This window comes from Salvelinus alpinus, chromosome 12 (genome assembly GCF_045679555.1).
Source record: "Salvelinus alpinus chromosome 12, SLU_Salpinus.1, whole genome shotgun sequence".
NCBI classification, from domain to species: Eukaryota; Metazoa; Chordata; class Actinopteri; order Salmoniformes; family Salmonidae; genus Salvelinus; species Salvelinus alpinus.
Genome location: NC_092097.1, coordinates 6,269,673 through 6,288,825, shown reverse-complemented (window position 1 = coordinate 6,288,825; position 19,153 = coordinate 6,269,673). Strand labels below are relative to the sequence as shown.

Here is a 19,153-nt window from a genome sequence, read left to right as displayed (position 1 = left end):
ATATAGAGTTGATTTTAATTTTGAGTTTGCATCCCAATATTACACATTACATACATCACAGATTGAAATATAATTATACCGTTTGACATAGAAACACCGGATTTTCATCATTAGTAAAAAAACAAAAACAAACAATTTTTTTTTTATTTAGCCTATGAAGTTATGATAAATATGAATAACTTTCCACTTATGACGCCAATGAGGGAGTGTTTGGTCATTGACTGCAAGTAAGGGCTACACAATATCGATTACATAAACAAATAAGATAGCTTTTTCTGTTTTTCATGAGAATGGGCATGTCACGTTCATGCGCACTGGCCAATGCTGGGATAGATTGGCGGCACCATGTGTCCTCTCTCTCTTTCTCTCGCTCTCTCTCTCTATTCAATTTCAATTGAAGGGATTTATTGGCATGGGAAACATATGTTAACATTGCCAAAGCAAGTGAAGTAGATAATAAACAAAAGTGAAATAAACAATACAAATTAATATTACACTCACAAAAATTCCAGAAGAATAAAGACATTTCAAATGTCATACCTTGTGCAAGTAGTACAAAAGGCATTACAGAGGGTAGTTAAAGTACAAATGGGAAAATAAATAAACATAAATATGGGTTGTATTTACAATGGTTTTTGTTCTTCACTGGTTGCCCTTTTCTTGTGGCATCAGGTCACACATCTTGCTGCTGTTATGTCACACTGTGGTATTTCACCCAATAGATATGGGAGTTTATCAAAATTGGGGTTGTTTTCTTTGTGGTTCTGTGTAATCCGAGGGAAATATGTGTCGCTAATATGGTCATACATTTGGCAGGCGGTTAGGAAGTGCAACTCAGTTTCCACCTCGTTTTGTGGACAGTGTGCACTCTCTCTCTCTTTATCTTTATCCCTCTCTGCATAGATGTCCGCCGGCGCATGTGATTTAACAGAACGTACAGAGAACGGGGAGAAGACAATTCCCTCGCCGCAATTACTAGAGATTGTATTGGAGCTGATCGTACCGTCAGTCAGCATCCTGTGTCTGAGTTCGGGACAGTTGCCGCTGTAGCCTTTAAAAAACACTCTGCTCTGCGTTTGTGAGCAAACTTAGGTTTTGGCAAAGAAGACTGGATTCTACGCGGAACACCTTTGTAAAAAGAACCGGAATATAACGGACGAACGGATGAGAGGAGAATGGGGGAATAATCAATCTGATTAAACGTTCCGGAAGTAGCCTAAACATATTTATATATTTTTTAATGCCTTGACAGCTTTCTCCGTTTATGACACCAGCGTCATATATTTTATTTTAAAATGTTCTATTCTTACTAATGATGACGACTAGTGGTGATGCGAACTGAATTGAGGAACTATGTGGCCAGTGTGACTCAATTACACATTCTCTGGCAAAATTGTTCCTCCTCATTTTTGGGGAGTGGGACACCAGACTTTCACTAAAACCTCAATATGCTGAAACCAAGGTCCACATTCTGCCCATTAATGCAGGCTCAAAAAGGACTTTTCAACCAATATATCTAGATTCATATCATCCTAAGGATCGAACAACAGAACACCATGCGCAGGCTTAAAGAAGAGTTCCAATGGCTCTCCGAATTCCACAAAGTAATATGAGGACTTCTCCACTCTGTCTTTCTGAGATACTAGCAGCACCAGACAACAGGACCGACCAGGCTAACGGCACGATGCCCATCGAAGCCGTCTACATCGTGATGGAGGTGATCATCGCAGTGACTTCGGTGATCGGAAACGTGATGGTTATCTGGGCGGTGCGGATCAACCGTTCGCTGCGAGACACCACCTTCTGTTTCATTGTGTCTCTGGCTCTGGCGGACATTGCGGTGGGGGCTCTGGTCATCCCGCTGGCCGTCACCATCAACATCGGTTTCAAGATGCACTTCTACAGCTGCCTGCTGGTCACGTGCATCATGCTGGTGCTCACACAGAGTTCCATCTTCGCGTTGCTGGCCATCGCTATCGACCGTTACCTGAGGGTGAAAATACCCATGAGGTAATAATAAGAGAGAGAGAAAGGGGAAATGTGCTTTGCTGAGTTTTCTTTTGTCTCTGTTTGCATGCTTTCTTTGCCAAGGTCAGTAGGTCAAACATTTGTCTCGTTTGTGTGTTGGCAGTGGGATTTGAGATATTGTGCAGTATAGGCTATTTTGTTGCATATTGCCTGAATAGGCTACTCAGCCTATTTTACAGTAAGCTCCAAATGTATTTGGACAGTACATTTTTTCTTTCTTATTTTTTGCTCTGTACTCTAGAACTATGGATTTGAAATGGTACAATGACTATTAGGTTAAAGTGCAGACTGTCAGCTTTAATTTTAGGGTATATAGAAATGAATTGTAAATAATGTATTGCGTCATTTTGGAGTCACTTTAATTGTAAATAAGAATAGAATATGTTTCTAAACACTTCTACAATCATGTGGAAGCTACTATGATTATGTATAATCCTGAATGTGACAAAAAACAAATACACAATACATAATTTACCATTAATTTCTATTGGTTACAAAATTATCTGATACACAACCAAAACAAACAGCAAATGCATCCAACAAATTTGTAGAGTCACAAGCTTGATGTAGTCATTGCGTGCTAATACTTAACTTTTTACTACTTTAATACACATTTAAGTACATTTTTCCTAATACTTTTGGTGCCCTAAAATGGGGGGGACTATGTACAAGTGCTGTAATTTTGTAACGATCGTCCTGGGAAGAAGGAGTGGACCAAAACGCAGCGTGGGAAGTGTTCATGTTAATTTAATAAATAAACTGAACACTGAAATAACAAAAACACCAAAGAGAGTAAACGAAACGAGACAGTCCTGTCTGGTACAGACACAAAACAGAAAACAACTACCCACAACACACAGGTGGAAAAAGGCTGAGAGAGACAATGACAGACAGCTGCCTCTGATTGAGAACCACACCCGGCTAAACACACAGAAAAGAAAACATAGAACACAAGACATAGAATGCCCACCCCAACTCATGCCCTGACCAAACCAAAATAGAGACATAAAAAGGATCTCTAAGGTCAGGGCGTGACAAATTTCTAAACGGTTCACCTGATATGGATGAAAATAGACTCAAATTAAAGCTTTAACTTTAACCTCATAAGTCATTGTAGCATTTTTAAATCCAAAGTGCTGGAGTAGAGAGCCAAAACAACAAATCATTTGTCATTGTCCCAATACTTTTGGAGCTCACTGTAGCTGCAACTACACAGCCCATTAACAGTTTTGCCAGACAGGCCTTTTATCAATTTGAGTCCTTTCTCCTCCGTCCACTCTCACTCTCCTCCTTTTGGAAAAGGTCAAAGTTAATCGAGTCGGCAAGGAGAGTGTACATATTATTGGCAATGCGCAGGCTTGAAATAAGACGGTGCTTCTGCACTCGCGCGTCGTTAGGCAAATTACGTTTACAGAGGCGGATCCCAAAATAAATGTGTAAAGTGTTCAAAACAAATGAAGTTAGTTGTGCAAGACATTTGATAGATAAAACAATAAGTAGCATGTTGTTTTTAAACGTGTGCATGTTTTTCTCCTCTGGCAAAACAAAAGCTGATTCAAAAGGGGGTGTGGCAGATTTCAAAACTCTTCCGTGGTAGGATACACATGAATATCTTTGACGAAAGGAGGAGGGGGCTATCGAGGAGGGGAGGATACTCTTCAGTTTGCCTATTAACGAATTGACACTCCTCGACCACTTCAGTTTCCGGGTTGCGGAGGAGAGAGGATGGATGACAGTCATTTTCCCAAATGAGAATCTCCCACAATCAGCTCTTAGACAGAGCTACATGTCAATATGATGTTGCTTCCGGCTGGAGAAGCATTAACTGTATTTTATATCACATTGTATATAAAATATGGAATTCATTCATCTACAACTGATATTCCCCAACCACAACAGACTGCAGACAGACAGTGTATACATAGCCAGTATAGGTTGGTGTCAAGTCCATAGTCAAGATGAGATGTGTGTAGCAGACCCGCTCTATTTGAATTCCACACCAGCTGTGAGGTTTGCTCTCCTAGTGAGTCTGTAACGCTCTCCATCTGTTGACCGACTTGGTAGTAATGTGTAGAGAAAATCATTATATATTTCACTTACAATGAGCTGCTACATATGGACTTAGGTAGATGTACTTTCTGCTCTCCACACCCAGTTCTAATATGTTAACATGAATAAGGATATTTCAATATTTCAAGTTGGAGCCGAAGTTAAGATGGCACTGAAGAGGATGGCTGACGTTTTACATGCTCCTAACCTACTGTGCTATTTTGTTAGTTTTTTTGCGTTGTTTGTAACTTATTTTTTAACTTATTTTGTACATAATGTTGCTGCTACCATCTCTTATGACCGAAAATAACTTCTGGACATCAGAACAGCGATTACTCACCTTGAACTGGAAGAAGCTTTTTCTGACGAGAAGGATATACTGCTTTCCAAACTCCCGCCCATTCTACTGGCTAACATGCAATCGTTGGAAAATAAAATTGGTGACCTATGATTACGATTATCCTACCAACGGGACATTAAAAACTGTAGTATCTTATGTTTCACTAAGTCGTGACTGAACGACGACATGGATAATATAGAGCTGGTGGGATTTTCCCTGCACCGGCAGGACAGAGAAGCTACGTCTGGTAAGACGAGGGGTGAGGGTGTGTGTCTATTTGTCAATAACAGCTGGTGCGCGATGTCTAATATTAAAGAAGTCTCAAGCTATTGCTCGCCTGAGGTAGAGTACCTTATGATAACCTTATGATCTACCAAGAGAGTTCTCATCTATATTATTCGTAGCCGTCTATTTACCACCACAGACCAATGCTGGCACTAAGACCTTAATAAAACCAAATAAAACCAATGCCATAAGCAAACAAAGAAAATGCTCATCCAGAGGTGGCGCTCCTAGTGGCCGGGGACTTTAATGCAGGCAAACTTAAATCAGTTTTACCACATTTTTACCAGCATGTCACATGTGCAACCAGAGGGGAAAAAACTGTAGACCACCTTTACTCCACACACAGAGACGCATACAAAGTTTGCCCTCCATTTGGCAAATCTGACCATAATTCTATCCTCCTGATTCATGCTTACAAGCAAAAACTAAAGCAGGAGGTACCAGTGACTCACTCAATACGGAAATGGTAAGATCAAATCACGTTTTATTAGTCACATCCGCCGAATACAACAGGTGTAGAGATCTTACAGTGAAATGCTTACTTACGAGCCCCTAACCAACAATGCAGTAAAAAAAAAAAAAAGAATAAGAAATAAAAGTAACAAGTAATTAAAGAGCAGCAGTAAAATAACAATAGCGAGACTATATACAGCGGGGTACCGGTACAGAGTCAGTGATGTACTGGGCCATACTCACTACCCTCTGTAGTGCCTTGCTGTCGGAGGCTGGGCAGTTGCCATACCATGCAGTGATGCAACCGGTCAGGATTCTCTTGATGGTGCAGCTCGAGAACCTTTTCAGGACCTGAGGACCCATGCCAAATATGTTCAGTCTCCTGGGGGGATTAGGTTTTGTCGTGCCCTCTTCACGTCTGTCTTGGTGTGCTTGGACCATGTTAGTTTGTTGGTGATGTGGACACCCTGTAACTGATGTGGATGCTGCGCTACAGGACTGTTTTGCTAGCACAGACTGGATTATGTTCCGGGATTCATTCAATGACATTGAGGAGTATACCATCTCAGTCATCGGCTTCATCCATAAGTGCATCAACGACGTCGTCCCCACAGTGACCGCACGTACATATCCAAACCAGAAGCCATGGATTACAGGTAACATCTGCATTGAGATAAAGCTGCCACTTTCAAGGAGCGGGACACTAATCCGGACGCTTATAAGAAATCCTGCTATGCCCTCAAACGAACCATCAAACAATCAAAGCATCATTACAGGATTAAGATTGAATCCTACTACACCGTCTCTGACGCTCATCGGATGTGGCAGGGCTTGAAAACTATTAAGGACTACAAAGGGAAACCCAGATGTAAGCTGCCCAGTGACGCGAGCCTACCAGACAAGCTAAATGCCTTTTCTACTCGCTTCGAGGCAAGCAACACTGAAGCATGCACAAGAGCACCAGCTGTTCTGGACGACTGTGTGATAACGCTCTCCGTAGCCAATGTGAGCAAGACCTTTAACCTCTGTCCCACCTCGACAACAGCCAGTGAATTTGCAGGGCGCCAAATTCAAAACAACAGAAATCCCATAATTAAAATTCCTCAAACATACAAGTATTATACACCATTTTAAAGATAAACTTCTTGTAAATCCAACGACAGTGTCCGATTTCAAAAAGGCTTTACTGCGAAAGCACACCATGTGATTATGCTAGGTCAGCGCCTAGTCACTGAAAACCATACAGCCATTTTCCAGCCAAGGAGAGGGCTCACAAAAGTCAGAAATAGCGATTAAATTAATCACTAACCTTTGATGATCTTCATCTGATGGCACTCCCAGGACTCCACGTTAGACAATAAATGTGTGTTTTGTTCGATAAAGTTAATCTTTATGTCCAAAAACCTAATTTGAAATTGGCGTGTTATGTTCAGAAATGCATTGTCTCAAACAAACATCCGGTGAAAGTGCAGAGAGCCACATCAAATTACAGAAATACTCATCATAAACATTGATCTAAGATACAAGTGTTTAACATACGATTAAAGATATTCTTCTCCTTAATGCAACCGCTGTGTCAGATTTCAAAAAGGCTGTACAGCAAAAGCACACCATGCGATTATGTTAGGTCAGCGCCTAGCCACAGAAAACCATACAGCCATTTTCCAACCAAGTAGAGGTGTCACAAAAGTCATAAATAGCATTCAAATTAATCACTTACCTTTGATGATCTTCATCTGATGGCACTCCCAGGTCTCCATGTTAGACAACAAATGTTCGTTTTGTTTGATAAAGTTCATCTTTATGTCCAAATACCTCCGTTTTGTTGGTGCGTTTAGTTCAGAAATCCAAAGGCACAATGCGCACGCTCAACATCACAACAAAAAGTCAAAAAAGTACAATAAAAGTTAGTAGAAACATGTCAAACGATGTTTAAAATCAATCCTCAGGTTGTTTTTGTCATAAATAATCAATAATATTTCAACTGGACAAAAGCTTCTTCAATAGAAAAGGAGAAACAAGAAAGGTGCGTTCCCGATCACGCATTGGACTCATGTCTGGAAATTTCCACTGGCCTCTCATTGAAGTGCTGTATCTCCCTCATTTTTCAGAGTAAAAGCCTGAAACAATGCCTAAAGACTGGCCACGTGTAGAGGAAGCCATAGATATCGTGAACTGGGTCCTAAGTCTTTGTATGGTGGATAGGCTTTCAATGGAAAAACAGCCTTTCAAAATAATAGTTCTTCCTAGTTGGATTTTCCTCAGGTTTTCGCCTGCCATATCAGTTCTGTTATACTCACAGACATTATTTTAACAGTTTTGGAAACTTTAGAGTGTTTTAGAGTGATATGCTTTATGCATATCCTAGCCTCTGGACCTGAGTAGCAGGCAGTTTAATTTGGGCACACTTTTCATCCAAAATTCCGAATGCTGCCCCCTACCCTAGTGAAGTTAAACAGGTCAACATTCACAAAGCCGTGGGCCAGATGGATTACCAGGACGTGTACTCAAAGCATGCGCGGACCAACTGGCAAGTGTCTTCACTGACATTTTCAACCTCTCCCTGGCCAAGTCTGTAATACCTACATGTTTCAAGCAGACCACCATAGTCCCTGTGCCCAAGGAAGCGAAGGTAACCTGCCTAAATGACTACCGCCCATAGCACTCACGTCGGTAGCAATGAAGTGCTTTGAAAGGCTAGTCATGGCTCACATCAACAGCAATCTCAATCGCACTCCACACTGCCCTTTCCCACCTGGACAAAAGGAACACCTATGTGAGAATGCTATTCATTGACTACAGCTCAGCATTCAGCACCATAGTGCCCGCAAAGCTCATCACTAAGCTAAGGACCCTGGGACTAAACACCTCCCTCTGCACCTGGATCCTGGACTTCCTGATGGGCCGCCCCCAGGGGGTAAGGGTAGGCAACAACACGTCTGCCACGCTGATCCTCAACACAGGGGCCCCTCAGGGGTGTGTACTTAGTCCCCTCGTGTACTTCCTGTTCACCCACGACTGCGTGGCCAAACACGACTCCAACACCATCATTAACTTCTTATGGATAGGGTGCAGCATTTTCACGTTTGTATGAAAAACGTGCCCAGAGTAAACTGCCTCCTACTCAGTCCCAGATGTTAATATATGCATATTATTAGTAGTATTGGATAGAAAACACTCTGAAGTTTCTAAAACTGTTTGAATGATGTCTGTGAGTATAACAGAACTCATATGGCAGGCAAAAACCTGAGTAAAAATCCAACCAGGAAGTGGGAAATCTGAGGTTTTTAGTTTTTCAACTCAGTCCCTATTGAATATACAGTGGGATATGGGTCATCTTGCACTTCCTAAGGCTTCCACTAGATGTCAAGTCTTTAGAACGTTGTTTCAGGCTTCTACTGGGAAGTGGGGCTGAATGAGAGGGGAATGAGTCAGAGGTCTGCCAGCAGCCTCGGTCTCGTGATACGCGGTCATGAGAAAGTTACCTCTCGTTCCATTGCTTTTCTACAGACAAATTCATTCTCCGGTTGGGACATTATTGAACATTTATGATAAAAACATCCTAAAGATTGATTCTATACATCGTTTGATTTGTTTCTACGACCAGTAATATAACTTTTTGGAATTTTCGTCCGACATTTCGTCTGGACTCCGCGCCTCGTGAGTTTCCATTTGTTTACTAAACGCCCTAACAAAAGGAGGAATTTGGACATAAATGATGGACGTTATCGAACAAAACAAACATTTGTTGTGGAACTGGGATTCCTGGGAGTGCATTCTGATGAAGATCATCAAAGGTAAGTGAATGTTTATAATGTTATTTCTGACATGTTGACTGCACAATATGGCGGATATATTTGTTTCTTGATTGGGCTCTGAGCGCAGACTCAGATTATTGCATGGTTTGCTTTTTCTGTAAAGCTTTTTTGAAATCTGACACAGCGGTTGCATTAAGGAGAAGTGCATCTAAAATTCCATGCATAACAGTTGTATCTTTTAGCAATGTTAATTATGAGTATTCCTGTAAATTGATGTGGCTCTCTGCAAAATCAAAGGATGTTTTGGAACTTCTGAACGTAACGCGCCAATGTAAACTCACTCAGATTTTTGGATATAAATATGAACTTTACCGAACAAAACATACATGTATTGTGTAACATGAAGTCCTATGAGTGTCATCTGATGAAGATCATCAAAGGTTAGTGATTAATTTTATCTATATTTCTGCTTTTTGTGAATTCTCGCTTTGGCTGGAAAAATGGCTGTGTTATTCTGTGATTAGGCACTCACCTAACATAATTGTTTGGTTTGCTTTCGTCGTAAAGCCTTTTTGAAATCGGAGACTGTGGCTGGATTTACAACAAGTGTGTCACGATCGTCTATGGGTGAGAGAGAGGACCAAGGCGCAGCGTGTGAAAAATACATCTTCTCTTTATTAGGAAGATGAACACAAGGGTGCGTTCTGAGCCCTCTCCTGTACTCCCTGTTCACCCACGACTGCGTGGCCATGCACGCCTCCAACTCAATCATCAAGTTTGCGGATGACACTACAGTGGTAGGCTTGATTACCAACAACGACGAGACGGCCTACAGGGAGGAGGTGAGGGCCCTCGGAGTGTGGTGTCAGGAAAATAACCTCACACTCAACGTCAACAAAATAAAGGAGATGATTGTGGACTTCAGGAAACAGCAGAGGGAGCACCCCCCTATCCACATCGACGGGTCAGTAGTGGAGAAGGTGGAAAGTTTTAAGTTCCTCGGTGTACACATCACGGACAAACTGAATTGGTCCACCCACACAGACAGCGTTGTGAAGAAGGCGCAGCAGCGCCTCTTCAACCTCAGGAGGCTGAAGAAATTCGGCTTGTAACCAAAAGCACTCACAAACTTCTACAGATGCACAATCGAGAGCATCCTGTCGGGCTGTATCACCGCCTGGTACGGCAACTGCTCCGCCCACAACCGTAAGGCTCTCCAGAGGGTAGTGAGGTCTGCAGAACGCATCACCGGGGGCAAACTACCTGCCCTCCAGGACACCTACACCACCCGATGTCACAGGAAGGCCATAAAGATCATCAAGGACAACAACCACCCAAGCCACTGCCTGTTCACCCCGCTATCATCCAGAAGGCGAGGTCAGTACAGGTGCATCAAAGCAGGGACCGAGAGACTGAAAAACAGCTTCTATCTCAAGGCCATCAGACTGTTAAACAGCCACCACTAACATTTAGCGGCCGCTGCCAACATACTGACTCAACTCCAGCCACTTTAAAAATGGGAATTGATGGAAATTATGTAAAAATGTACCACTAACCACTTTAAACAATGCCACTTAATATAATGTTTACATACCCTACATTACCCATCTCATATGTATATGTATATACTGTACTCTATATCATCTACTGCATCTTGCCATCTTTATGTAATACATGTACCACTAGCCACTTTAAACTATGCCACTTTATGTTTACATACCCTACAGTACTCATCTCATATGTATATACCGTACTCTATACCATCTACTGCATCTTGCCTATGCCGTTCTGTACCATCACTCATTCATATATCTTTATGTACATATTCTTTATCCCTTTACACTTGTGTGTATAAGGTAGTAGTTGTGGAATTGTTAGGTTAGATTACTTGTTGTTATTACTGCATTGTCGGAACTAGAAGCACAAGCATTTCGCTACACTCGCATTAACATCTGCTAACCATGTGTATGTGACTAATAAAATTTGATTTGATTTGATTTGAACAAACGGAACAAAACAACAAACGTGAAGCTATGAAAGAACTAAGTGCACACATGCAACATAGAACATAGACAATTACCCACAATCACCTAAAGCCTATGGCTGCCTTAAATGTGCTCCCAATCAGAGACAACAATAACCAGCTGTCTCTGATTGAGAACCAAACCAGGCAACCATAGACTTTCCTAGACCTCTCTCCTGAACACAACCCCATTCACTATACAAAACCCCCTAAACAATACACACACCCTAAACTAGACAAAACACACAAACTTCCCATGTCACACCCTGACCTAACTAAAATAATAAAGAAAACAAAGAATACTAAGGCCAGGGCGTGACAAAGTGTATCTTTAAAATGGTGTAAAATACATGTTTGAGGAATTTTAATTATGGGATTTTCTGTTTTGAATTTGGCACCCTGCAGTTTCACTGGCTGTTGAAGAGGTGGGATGCTACCGTCTCACGTACCCTAGAGAGGTTAACTTGGCTTTCGAAGACCTTAGAAAGGCAGGGTAGGGTAGATATAGGTCTATAGCAGTTTGGGTCTAGAGTTTCATCCCCTTTGAAGAGGGGGATGACCGCAGCAGCTTTCAAATCTTTGGGAATCTGAGACGATATGAAAGAGAGTTTGACCAGGCTAGTAAAAGGGGTTGCAACAATTTCGGCAGATCATTTTAGAAAAAGAGGGTCCAGATTGTCTAGCCCAGCTGATTTGTAGGGGTCCAGATTTTGCAACTCTTTCAGAACATCCGCTATCTGGATTTGGGTGAAGGGGAAATGGTGGGGGCTTGGGCGAGTTGCTGTGGGGGGTGCAGGGCTGTTGATCGGGGTAGGGGTAGCCAGGTGGAAAGCATGGCCAGCTGTAGAAAAGTGCTTATTGAAATTCTCAATTATAGTGGATTTATCCGTGGTGACAGTATTCCTAGCCTCAGTGCAGTGGGCAGCTGGGAGGAGGTGCTCTTATTCTCCATGGACTTTACAGTGTCCCATAACTTTTTTGAGTTGTGCTACAGGATGAAAATTTCTGCTTGAAAAAGCTAGCCTTAGCTTTCCTAACTGCCTGTGTATATTGGTTCCTAACTTCCCTGAAAAGTTGCATATCACGGGGGCTATTCGATGCTAATGCAGAACGCCACAGGATGTTTTTGTGCTGGTCAAGGGCAGTCAGGCCTGGAGAGAACCAAGGGCTATATCTGTTCCTGGTTCTACATTTTTTGAATGGGGCATGCCTATTTAAGATGGTGAGGAAGGCACTTTTAAAGAATAACCAGGCATCCTCTACTGACGGGACGAGGTCAAAATCCTTCCAGGATACCCGGGCCAGGTCGATTAGAAAGGCCTGCTCGCAGAAATGTTTTAGGGAGCGTTTAACAGTGATGAGGGGTGGTCGTTTGACCGCAGACCCATTAAGGATGCAGGCAATGAGGCAGTGATTGCTGAGATCTTGGTTGAAAACAACAGAGGTGTATTTGGAGGGCAAGTTGGTTAGGATGATATTTATGAGTGTGCACGTGTTTACGGATTTGGGGTTGTACCTGGTGGGTTCATTGATAATTGTGTGAGATTGAGGGCATCAAGTTTAGATTGTAGGATGGCCGGGGTGTTAAGCATGTCTCAGTTTAGGTCACCTAACAGCACGAACTCTGAAGATAAATGGGGGGCAATCAATTCACATATGGTGTCCAGGGCACAACTGGGGGCAGAGGGTGGTCTATAGTAAGCGGCAACGGTGAGAGATTTGTTTCTGGAAAGGTGGATTTTTAAAAGTAGAAACTAGAATTGTTTGGGTACAGACCTGGATAGTAAGACAGAACTCTGCAGGCTATCTCTGCAGTAGATTGCAACACCGCCCCATTTGCTTCTACACCTGCATTGCTTGCTGTTTGGGGTTTTAGGCTGGGTTTCTGTACATCACTTTGAGATATTAGCTGATGTAAGAAGGGCTATATAAATACATTTGATTTGATTTGATTTGGCAGTTCTATCTTGTTGGAAGATGTTGTAGTTAGGGGTGGAAATTTCTGGGTTTTTGGTTCCTGAGCCAGGATTCAGACACGGCTAGGACATCCGGGTAGGCAGAGTGTGCTAAAGCAGTGAATAAAATAAACTTAGGGAGGAGGCTTCTAATGTTAACATGCATATCTTGCACAATTAGCTGTCCTTCCTCTACTACGAGATATCTCCTGTATCACTGTACACAGAGGGGTATCATTCCCCAGAGACTCTATTACCTACTTCCTTAATTTATGAGCCCCAGTCACATTCCATTCTGCTCTCCCAATTGCATGTAACATTAAAGCCTTGGTTTTTGGGACTCCATAGAATACACTGATGTCGGTCCTGCCAAACTCTGCAACTAACACCCTTATGCAAACATTCTGTCTTTAACACAGGCCCTGTATGTACCTTGCCTCCGGCCACAATTACAGTACCAGTCGAAAGTTTGGACACACCTACTCATTCAAGGGTTTTTCTTTATTTTTACTATTTTCTACATTGTAGAATAATAGTGAAGACATCAAAACTATGAAATAACACACATGGAATCATGTACTAACCATAAAAGTGATAAACAAATCAAAATATATTTTATATTTGAGATTCTTCAAAGTAGCCACCCTTTGCCTTGAAAACGATTTGTAGTGCAGGACACACATTTCTTCTATTGATTCAAAGTCAAGAAAGTATCAGGTTTCAGGTAAGACCCAAGTGCAGACTGTGTAGAAGTAACAATTTTTATTGTAACACGGGCAGGCAAACGACAGGTCAAGGCAGGCGGGGGTCGATAATCCAGAGTGGTGGGGCCAAGGTACAGGACGGCAGGCAGGCTCAGGGGCAGGCAGAGTAGTCAGGCAGGCGGGCTCGGAGTCAGGACAGGCAGGGGTCAAAACCAGGAGGGTGAGAAAAGAGAGACTGGGGAAAAGCAGGCGCTGAGACACAAAACGCTGGTAGACTTGAACAAACAAGACGAACTGGCACAGACAGACAGAAAACACAGGTATAAATACCCAGGGGATAAGTGGGGAAGATGGGCGACACCTGGAGTGAGGTGGAGACAAGCACAAGGACAGGTGAAACAGATCAGGGCGTGACACAAAGAAAGCACTTGGAAGCATATAAACAGGGAAAACAGAAAAGTATGCACTAAAACTCCAGCAATTGTTGCTCAATACACACACACCAACCCAGTATACTCTAACTCCTCATTCTTGTCTTATCCTCCATCTCCATAGCTACAAACATGTGGTGACACGGCGGCGTGCAGGCACGGCGGTGGTGGTGTGTTGGATGGTTGCCATAGTGGTTGGCCTGACGCCCATGCTGGGCTGGAACAACCGGCAGCGTCTCCATGACAATGTCTCCCAGGTGACCCATGACTTCTTAGTGATGTGTAAGTTTGAGAAAGTCATCAGCATGGACTACATGGTCTACTTCAACTTCTTCGGCTGGGTGCTGCCGCCCCTCGTCCTCATGCTGCTCATCTATGCTGAGATATTCTACAAGATACACCACCAGCTCAACAAGAAGGTAGCTCACTGTCTGTAGAGAAGTACCTGTCTTGAGAATCAAATGACTAGAACAGGGTAACCCTACCTTCTTTACCATGAGCTATGTGCATTGTCTCTATTATATGTGCAAGAATTATCTATGCTGAGGTATTATATGATCCAACGCCAGCTCGGTAAGAACATTAGCCTAATTTAGTCTTACCAATGTCTTGCCAAGGTTAGCTTGAGCTAGTCTTTCCAATGTCTTGCCAAGGTTGGGTTGAGCTAGTCTTTCCAATGTCTTGTCAAGGTTAGCTTGAGCTTGTCTTGCCAAAGTTAGCTTGATCTTGCCAACTCCTATGGTCATTCTCACATGGCCTGAGAATGATCCTAGGAGTTGGCAAGACCGCACAAACAGTTCTGGGACCAGGTTACATGAAGGTCACTGACTAGACTAGAGTCAGGTGAATGAAGCGGGTGCATTTGATGAGCACAGCAGGGAGGTGGAAGGAGATAAACGGGTGTTGAAATTCGCTGTCCTTTGGCGTAACAGGTTATTCCCCTCAGGGATGAAAGCTTAGACAGGCATAATGAGCAGAGATGTTGATTTGTTTCTAAATCAGGTGTCAACTCACTCCACCCAGGACACGATGCTGTGCAAATCAAACCCACTTAGAATAACCAAAAAATGTAACGTCAGTTAACATCAGTTAAATTGTAAGTATGCATTGCAGAAATGTACAGCCTCTGAATCTAAAGTCTAAATCCTCTTCTCCCTCCCTCCTACCCCAGGTGACGGAGAGCCACACAGACCGCAGCCATTACTACAGTAAGGAGCTGAAACTAGCCAAGTCATTGGCTCTGGTCCTCTTCCTGTTTGCCATCAGCTGGCTTCCTCTAAACATCCTCAACTGCATCACGCTGTTTAGCCCGAACGGTGACAAGCCCGCGCTTCTCATCTACATCGCCATCCTGCTCACACACGGCAACTCCGCTGTGAACCCCATTGTCTACGCATTCCAGATCAAGAAGTTCCAGAATGCGTTCCGGAAGATCTGGAAGCAGTATGTGCTGTGTAGGGACCCGGTAGGCAAGCTGCCCCAGAGAGGGAGTCAGAGGTGCCAGAGCAGATTGGAGAGGATGTTGAGGGCGAACGATGATGACAATTAAGTCTGATCTGGTGATGAAGGTCATAGGGGTCACGGGTCTGTCGCATCCCTCAATGTGTGTGTCGTGTGTTGTTTGTTAACCATCTGTCAATGATGGCTTTTCAGTGGTGGGGTGTTGGACTGATCTTGTTGATCGCGTACATACTCGTTACTAAAGGACTGTTATGGAAACGCTGCTGGCAGCGGAATCCAATACAGCAGAGAGTTTCTACTACAATGCAACTCAAACACGAACGTAATGGATATCCCAAGGGCTCATCTAATCCCTGATTGTCTGCGAGTGGATTACAAACCCAAATGTAAACGTGGAAAACGCAGGGGAATCAGACAGAGAAGTATGACAGGGTAGTAGACAGTAGACAGTACCCACCACCTTGCTGATCAACGCCCAGTCACCGAGGGGGAAAGTGGATGAGCTGTCAGCGAATCTGCGCTTCCAACATGAATACTGGGAGGCCTGTTTGCTGGCGTTTACTGAGACTTGGCTGGATGAGTCCCAGACAGGGAAGTGGAGCCAGCTGGCTTCACACTGGCCAGATCGTGATCTGACCGTCACAGGGACCAGTGGTGTAAATGGATCCTGGTAAGAGAGAGACTCTGTACCCCTGACATTGAACTGTTTTCTGTGTCACTGTGACCCTACTATCTGCCCCGTGAGTTCCCCCAATTGTTTGTTACCGTTGTGTACATTCAACCAAACGATAATATAGCAAAGGAATCAGAGATGATATATAATCTGTCACAGAAACTGGAGTCCATCTCCCCCGACGCACCCACATTTATTTGAAGGGATTTTAACAACTGCACTTTGCACAAGGTCCTGCACACGTACCACCAGTATGTGAAATGTCACACTAGGAAAAATAAGACTCTTGATTTGTGCTATGGGACAATACCAAATGCTTTCTCTGCCACCACCGGACCTCCCCTGGGGACATCTGACCACAATGTTGTCTACCTCCAGCCAACCTACTGTCAGCTCTTGGAGAGGGAGAAACCCAGAGTTAAAACTGTCCAGATCTGGAACGACAATAGTATCACTCCTCTCCAAGGGTGTTTTGACTGTACTATGTGGGAGGTATTTGAAGACAGCAGCTCGGATCTTAACAAACTCACAGATGTTGTTTCAGTGTATGTCAACTTCTGTGTTGTGTCAGTTGTGCCTACAAAAACCTGTAAAATGTTCCCTAACAATAAGCTTGGGTATCAAGACATCTAAAATCACGAATTAATAGGAAGAAGGCAGTTTATGCTGAGGGTGATAGACAGGCTTTAAGAGATGTACAACATGAGATCAAAAGACAGATACTGGTGGACAAGGAGGCATACAAGCAAAGGGTGGAGAGGACCCTCTCCTCAGGAAACTCAAGGGTGGCCTGGTAAAAGATTAAATCCATGGCTAGTTCCTCCCACATAGGCAGGAGAAAACCAGTGCTGAGCTTGGGAGACATGAGGGACAGAACATGGCTAATGAACTGAATGTTTTCTTCTCAAGATTTGAATCAGACGACTTAGGAAGCAAACAAACAAATGGAAGCATCATTACAAATGTTTGAGAGGGTTGTTGTTAAACAGGCTGATGTTTTGAAGTTGTTCAGTGGATCTAATGCACAAAAAAGCCCAGGCCTGGGCAAAATAAGTGGACATTGAAGCACTGTGATGAACAAATAGCTGGTGTTTATACAGACATTTTCCAATCCTCGCTCGACCGGCAACACGTGCCAGTATTGTGGAAAAACTCAATAATTATACCCATTCCTAAAGCATCTAATCCCTCTTTGCTGCATGACTACTGCCCTGTCGCCTTGACATCCTTAGGAATTAAATGCTTTGAGAAAATTGTGAAAAGTCATATTCTCTGCAACACCCAGAAGCTCCTCGACCCATTTCAGTTTGCCTATCAGCCCAGCAGAGGAGTTGACGATGCCATTCTTACTCTTCTCAACATGATCTACAGACCTCAAGAGGGCGCCAAATCCGTCAATGTTCTGTTTGTTGACTTTTCTTCTGCCTTCAACACAATCCAGCCTTATATTCTGGCACAGAGAATCATAAGTGACTTCCGCTGAGATGGGGTGGCTGGTTTTGTAGCTGTTGGACTTTCTGAACCAGATGTCACAGCGGGTCAAGTTGTGTCCCCGAGTGTCGGACATATGCACCACCAACACAGGCTCCCCACAGGGATTTGTTTTGTCCCCACTCCTGTACATTTTGTACACTAATAGTTGTACTAGTTCCCATCCTGACAGACACTTCGTTAAGTTTGCTGATGACACTGCCTTGATCAGCCTGTTGCATGATGACGAGGAACAACATGGCCCCGTCCTAAATTACTTTGTAGAGTGGTGTGATGAATCATACTTGGTCCTCAATACCAACAAGATCAAAGAGATGTGCATAGACTTCAAGAAGCATACAACACCTACCTCTGCAACATCTGTCAGAGATCAGAACATAGAGATAGAGGAATACAAATTTATGGGTGTCCTCTTGGACAATAAGCTTCAGTGGAGTAAGTGTACAACCCTGATCTACTAAAAGAGTCAACAGAGACTGTACTTTCTAAAAAAGCTGGGATCTTTTAATGTTGAGAGTATTTAAACTTTTTGTATTGTTTGTTGGTTTGGCAATGCCAGTGTCAGCCAGAAAAATATGCTGAGAAGGATTATCACCACAGCAATCAAGGTACTTAGAGTCAAACAGATAGGCCCTCAGTAAGGCTCATAAAATTATTTTAGACCCAAGCCACTCCATGTACCCGGACTTTGAACTACTCCCCTCTGGGTGCAGGTATAGGTCACCCCCTGGCATGAAAACCAAACTAGACAATAATTTGTGCCAGGTGTGATATCCCTCCTAAACAGTTCAGGCTGATGTTCCTATCGAACCCGTGTAAGGCCAGCAAGCTAGTCTTTTTTTATTTGTGTCACGCCCTGACCTTAGAGAGCCTTTTTATTCTATATTTTGGTTAGGTCAGGGTGTGACTAGGGTGGGTACTCTAGTTTTTTGTATTTCTATGTTGGCCTGGTGTGGTTCTAAATCAGAGGCAGCTGTCGTTGTCTCTGATTGGGGATCATATCTAGGCAGCCTTTTCCACCTGTTTTGTGTGGGATCTTGTTTTTGTATTGTTGCTTTTTAGCCCTACAAAGCTGAACGTTTCGTTTGTTACTCTTTCTTGTTTTTGTGCCGGTTATCATAAATAAAAATGATTAACCTACCCCACGCTGCATCTTGGTCCGACCATCCTTCCAACAATGATTGTTACAATTTGGATGTAACTGTTATGAATATTGTGCTGTCAATTTGTTGTATTGTCATGTACATGTTTAAACACCACTTTAAACATGTACATGATACTGCAACAACATTTCCCCATGGGGACAATAAAGTAAGTAAGGAAGTAAGTAAGTGAAGATGTCGGGATGTGAATACTGGATTATTAGAGCAGAAGGATGTACATGACAATGGTTTCTCTGTTGATTTGCCTGCTGGTTAGAGAATTATGATTGGATAAAGAGGTGGAGGTGGTGGGAGGGATCCTAACCCTGCAGTGATTGAACTTGAAGGAGGGTATGGGGA

At 43.1% G+C, this 19,153-nt stretch overlaps 1 protein-coding gene across 1 annotated transcript; it reads left to right on the top strand.

Annotated features, from left to right (window-relative positions):
• Positions 1-891: 891 nt before the first annotated feature.
• LOC139535397 (adenosine receptor A1-like) lies at positions 892-18,801 on the top strand. Its single transcript, XM_071334758.1, has 3 exons — positions 892-2,010; positions 14,151-14,445; positions 15,198-18,801. Exons 1-3 carry the CDS (start codon positions 1,583-1,585, stop codon positions 15,573-15,575), a joined length of 1,101 nt encoding a protein of 366 aa, XP_071190859.1. The 5' UTR covers positions 892-1,582; the 3' UTR covers positions 15,576-18,801.
• The last annotated feature ends 352 nt before the right edge of the window (positions 18,802-19,153 follow it).

What these genes read in the sequence shown, in the direction of transcription:
- LOC139535397 (XM_071334758.1), top strand. Translation starts at nt 1,583, where the DNA reads ATGGCTCTCCGAATTCCACAAAGTAATATGAGGACTTCTCCACTCTGT. An exon ending in AGGGTGAAAATACCCATGAG is followed by an intron (nt 2,011 to 14,150) that starts GTAATAATAAGA and finishes CCATCTCCATAG; the next exon opens with CTACAAACATGTGGTGACAC. An exon ending in ACCACCAGCTCAACAAGAAG is followed by an intron (nt 14,446 to 15,197) that starts GTAGCTCACTGT and finishes CTCCTACCCCAG; the next exon opens with GTGACGGAGAGCCACACAGA.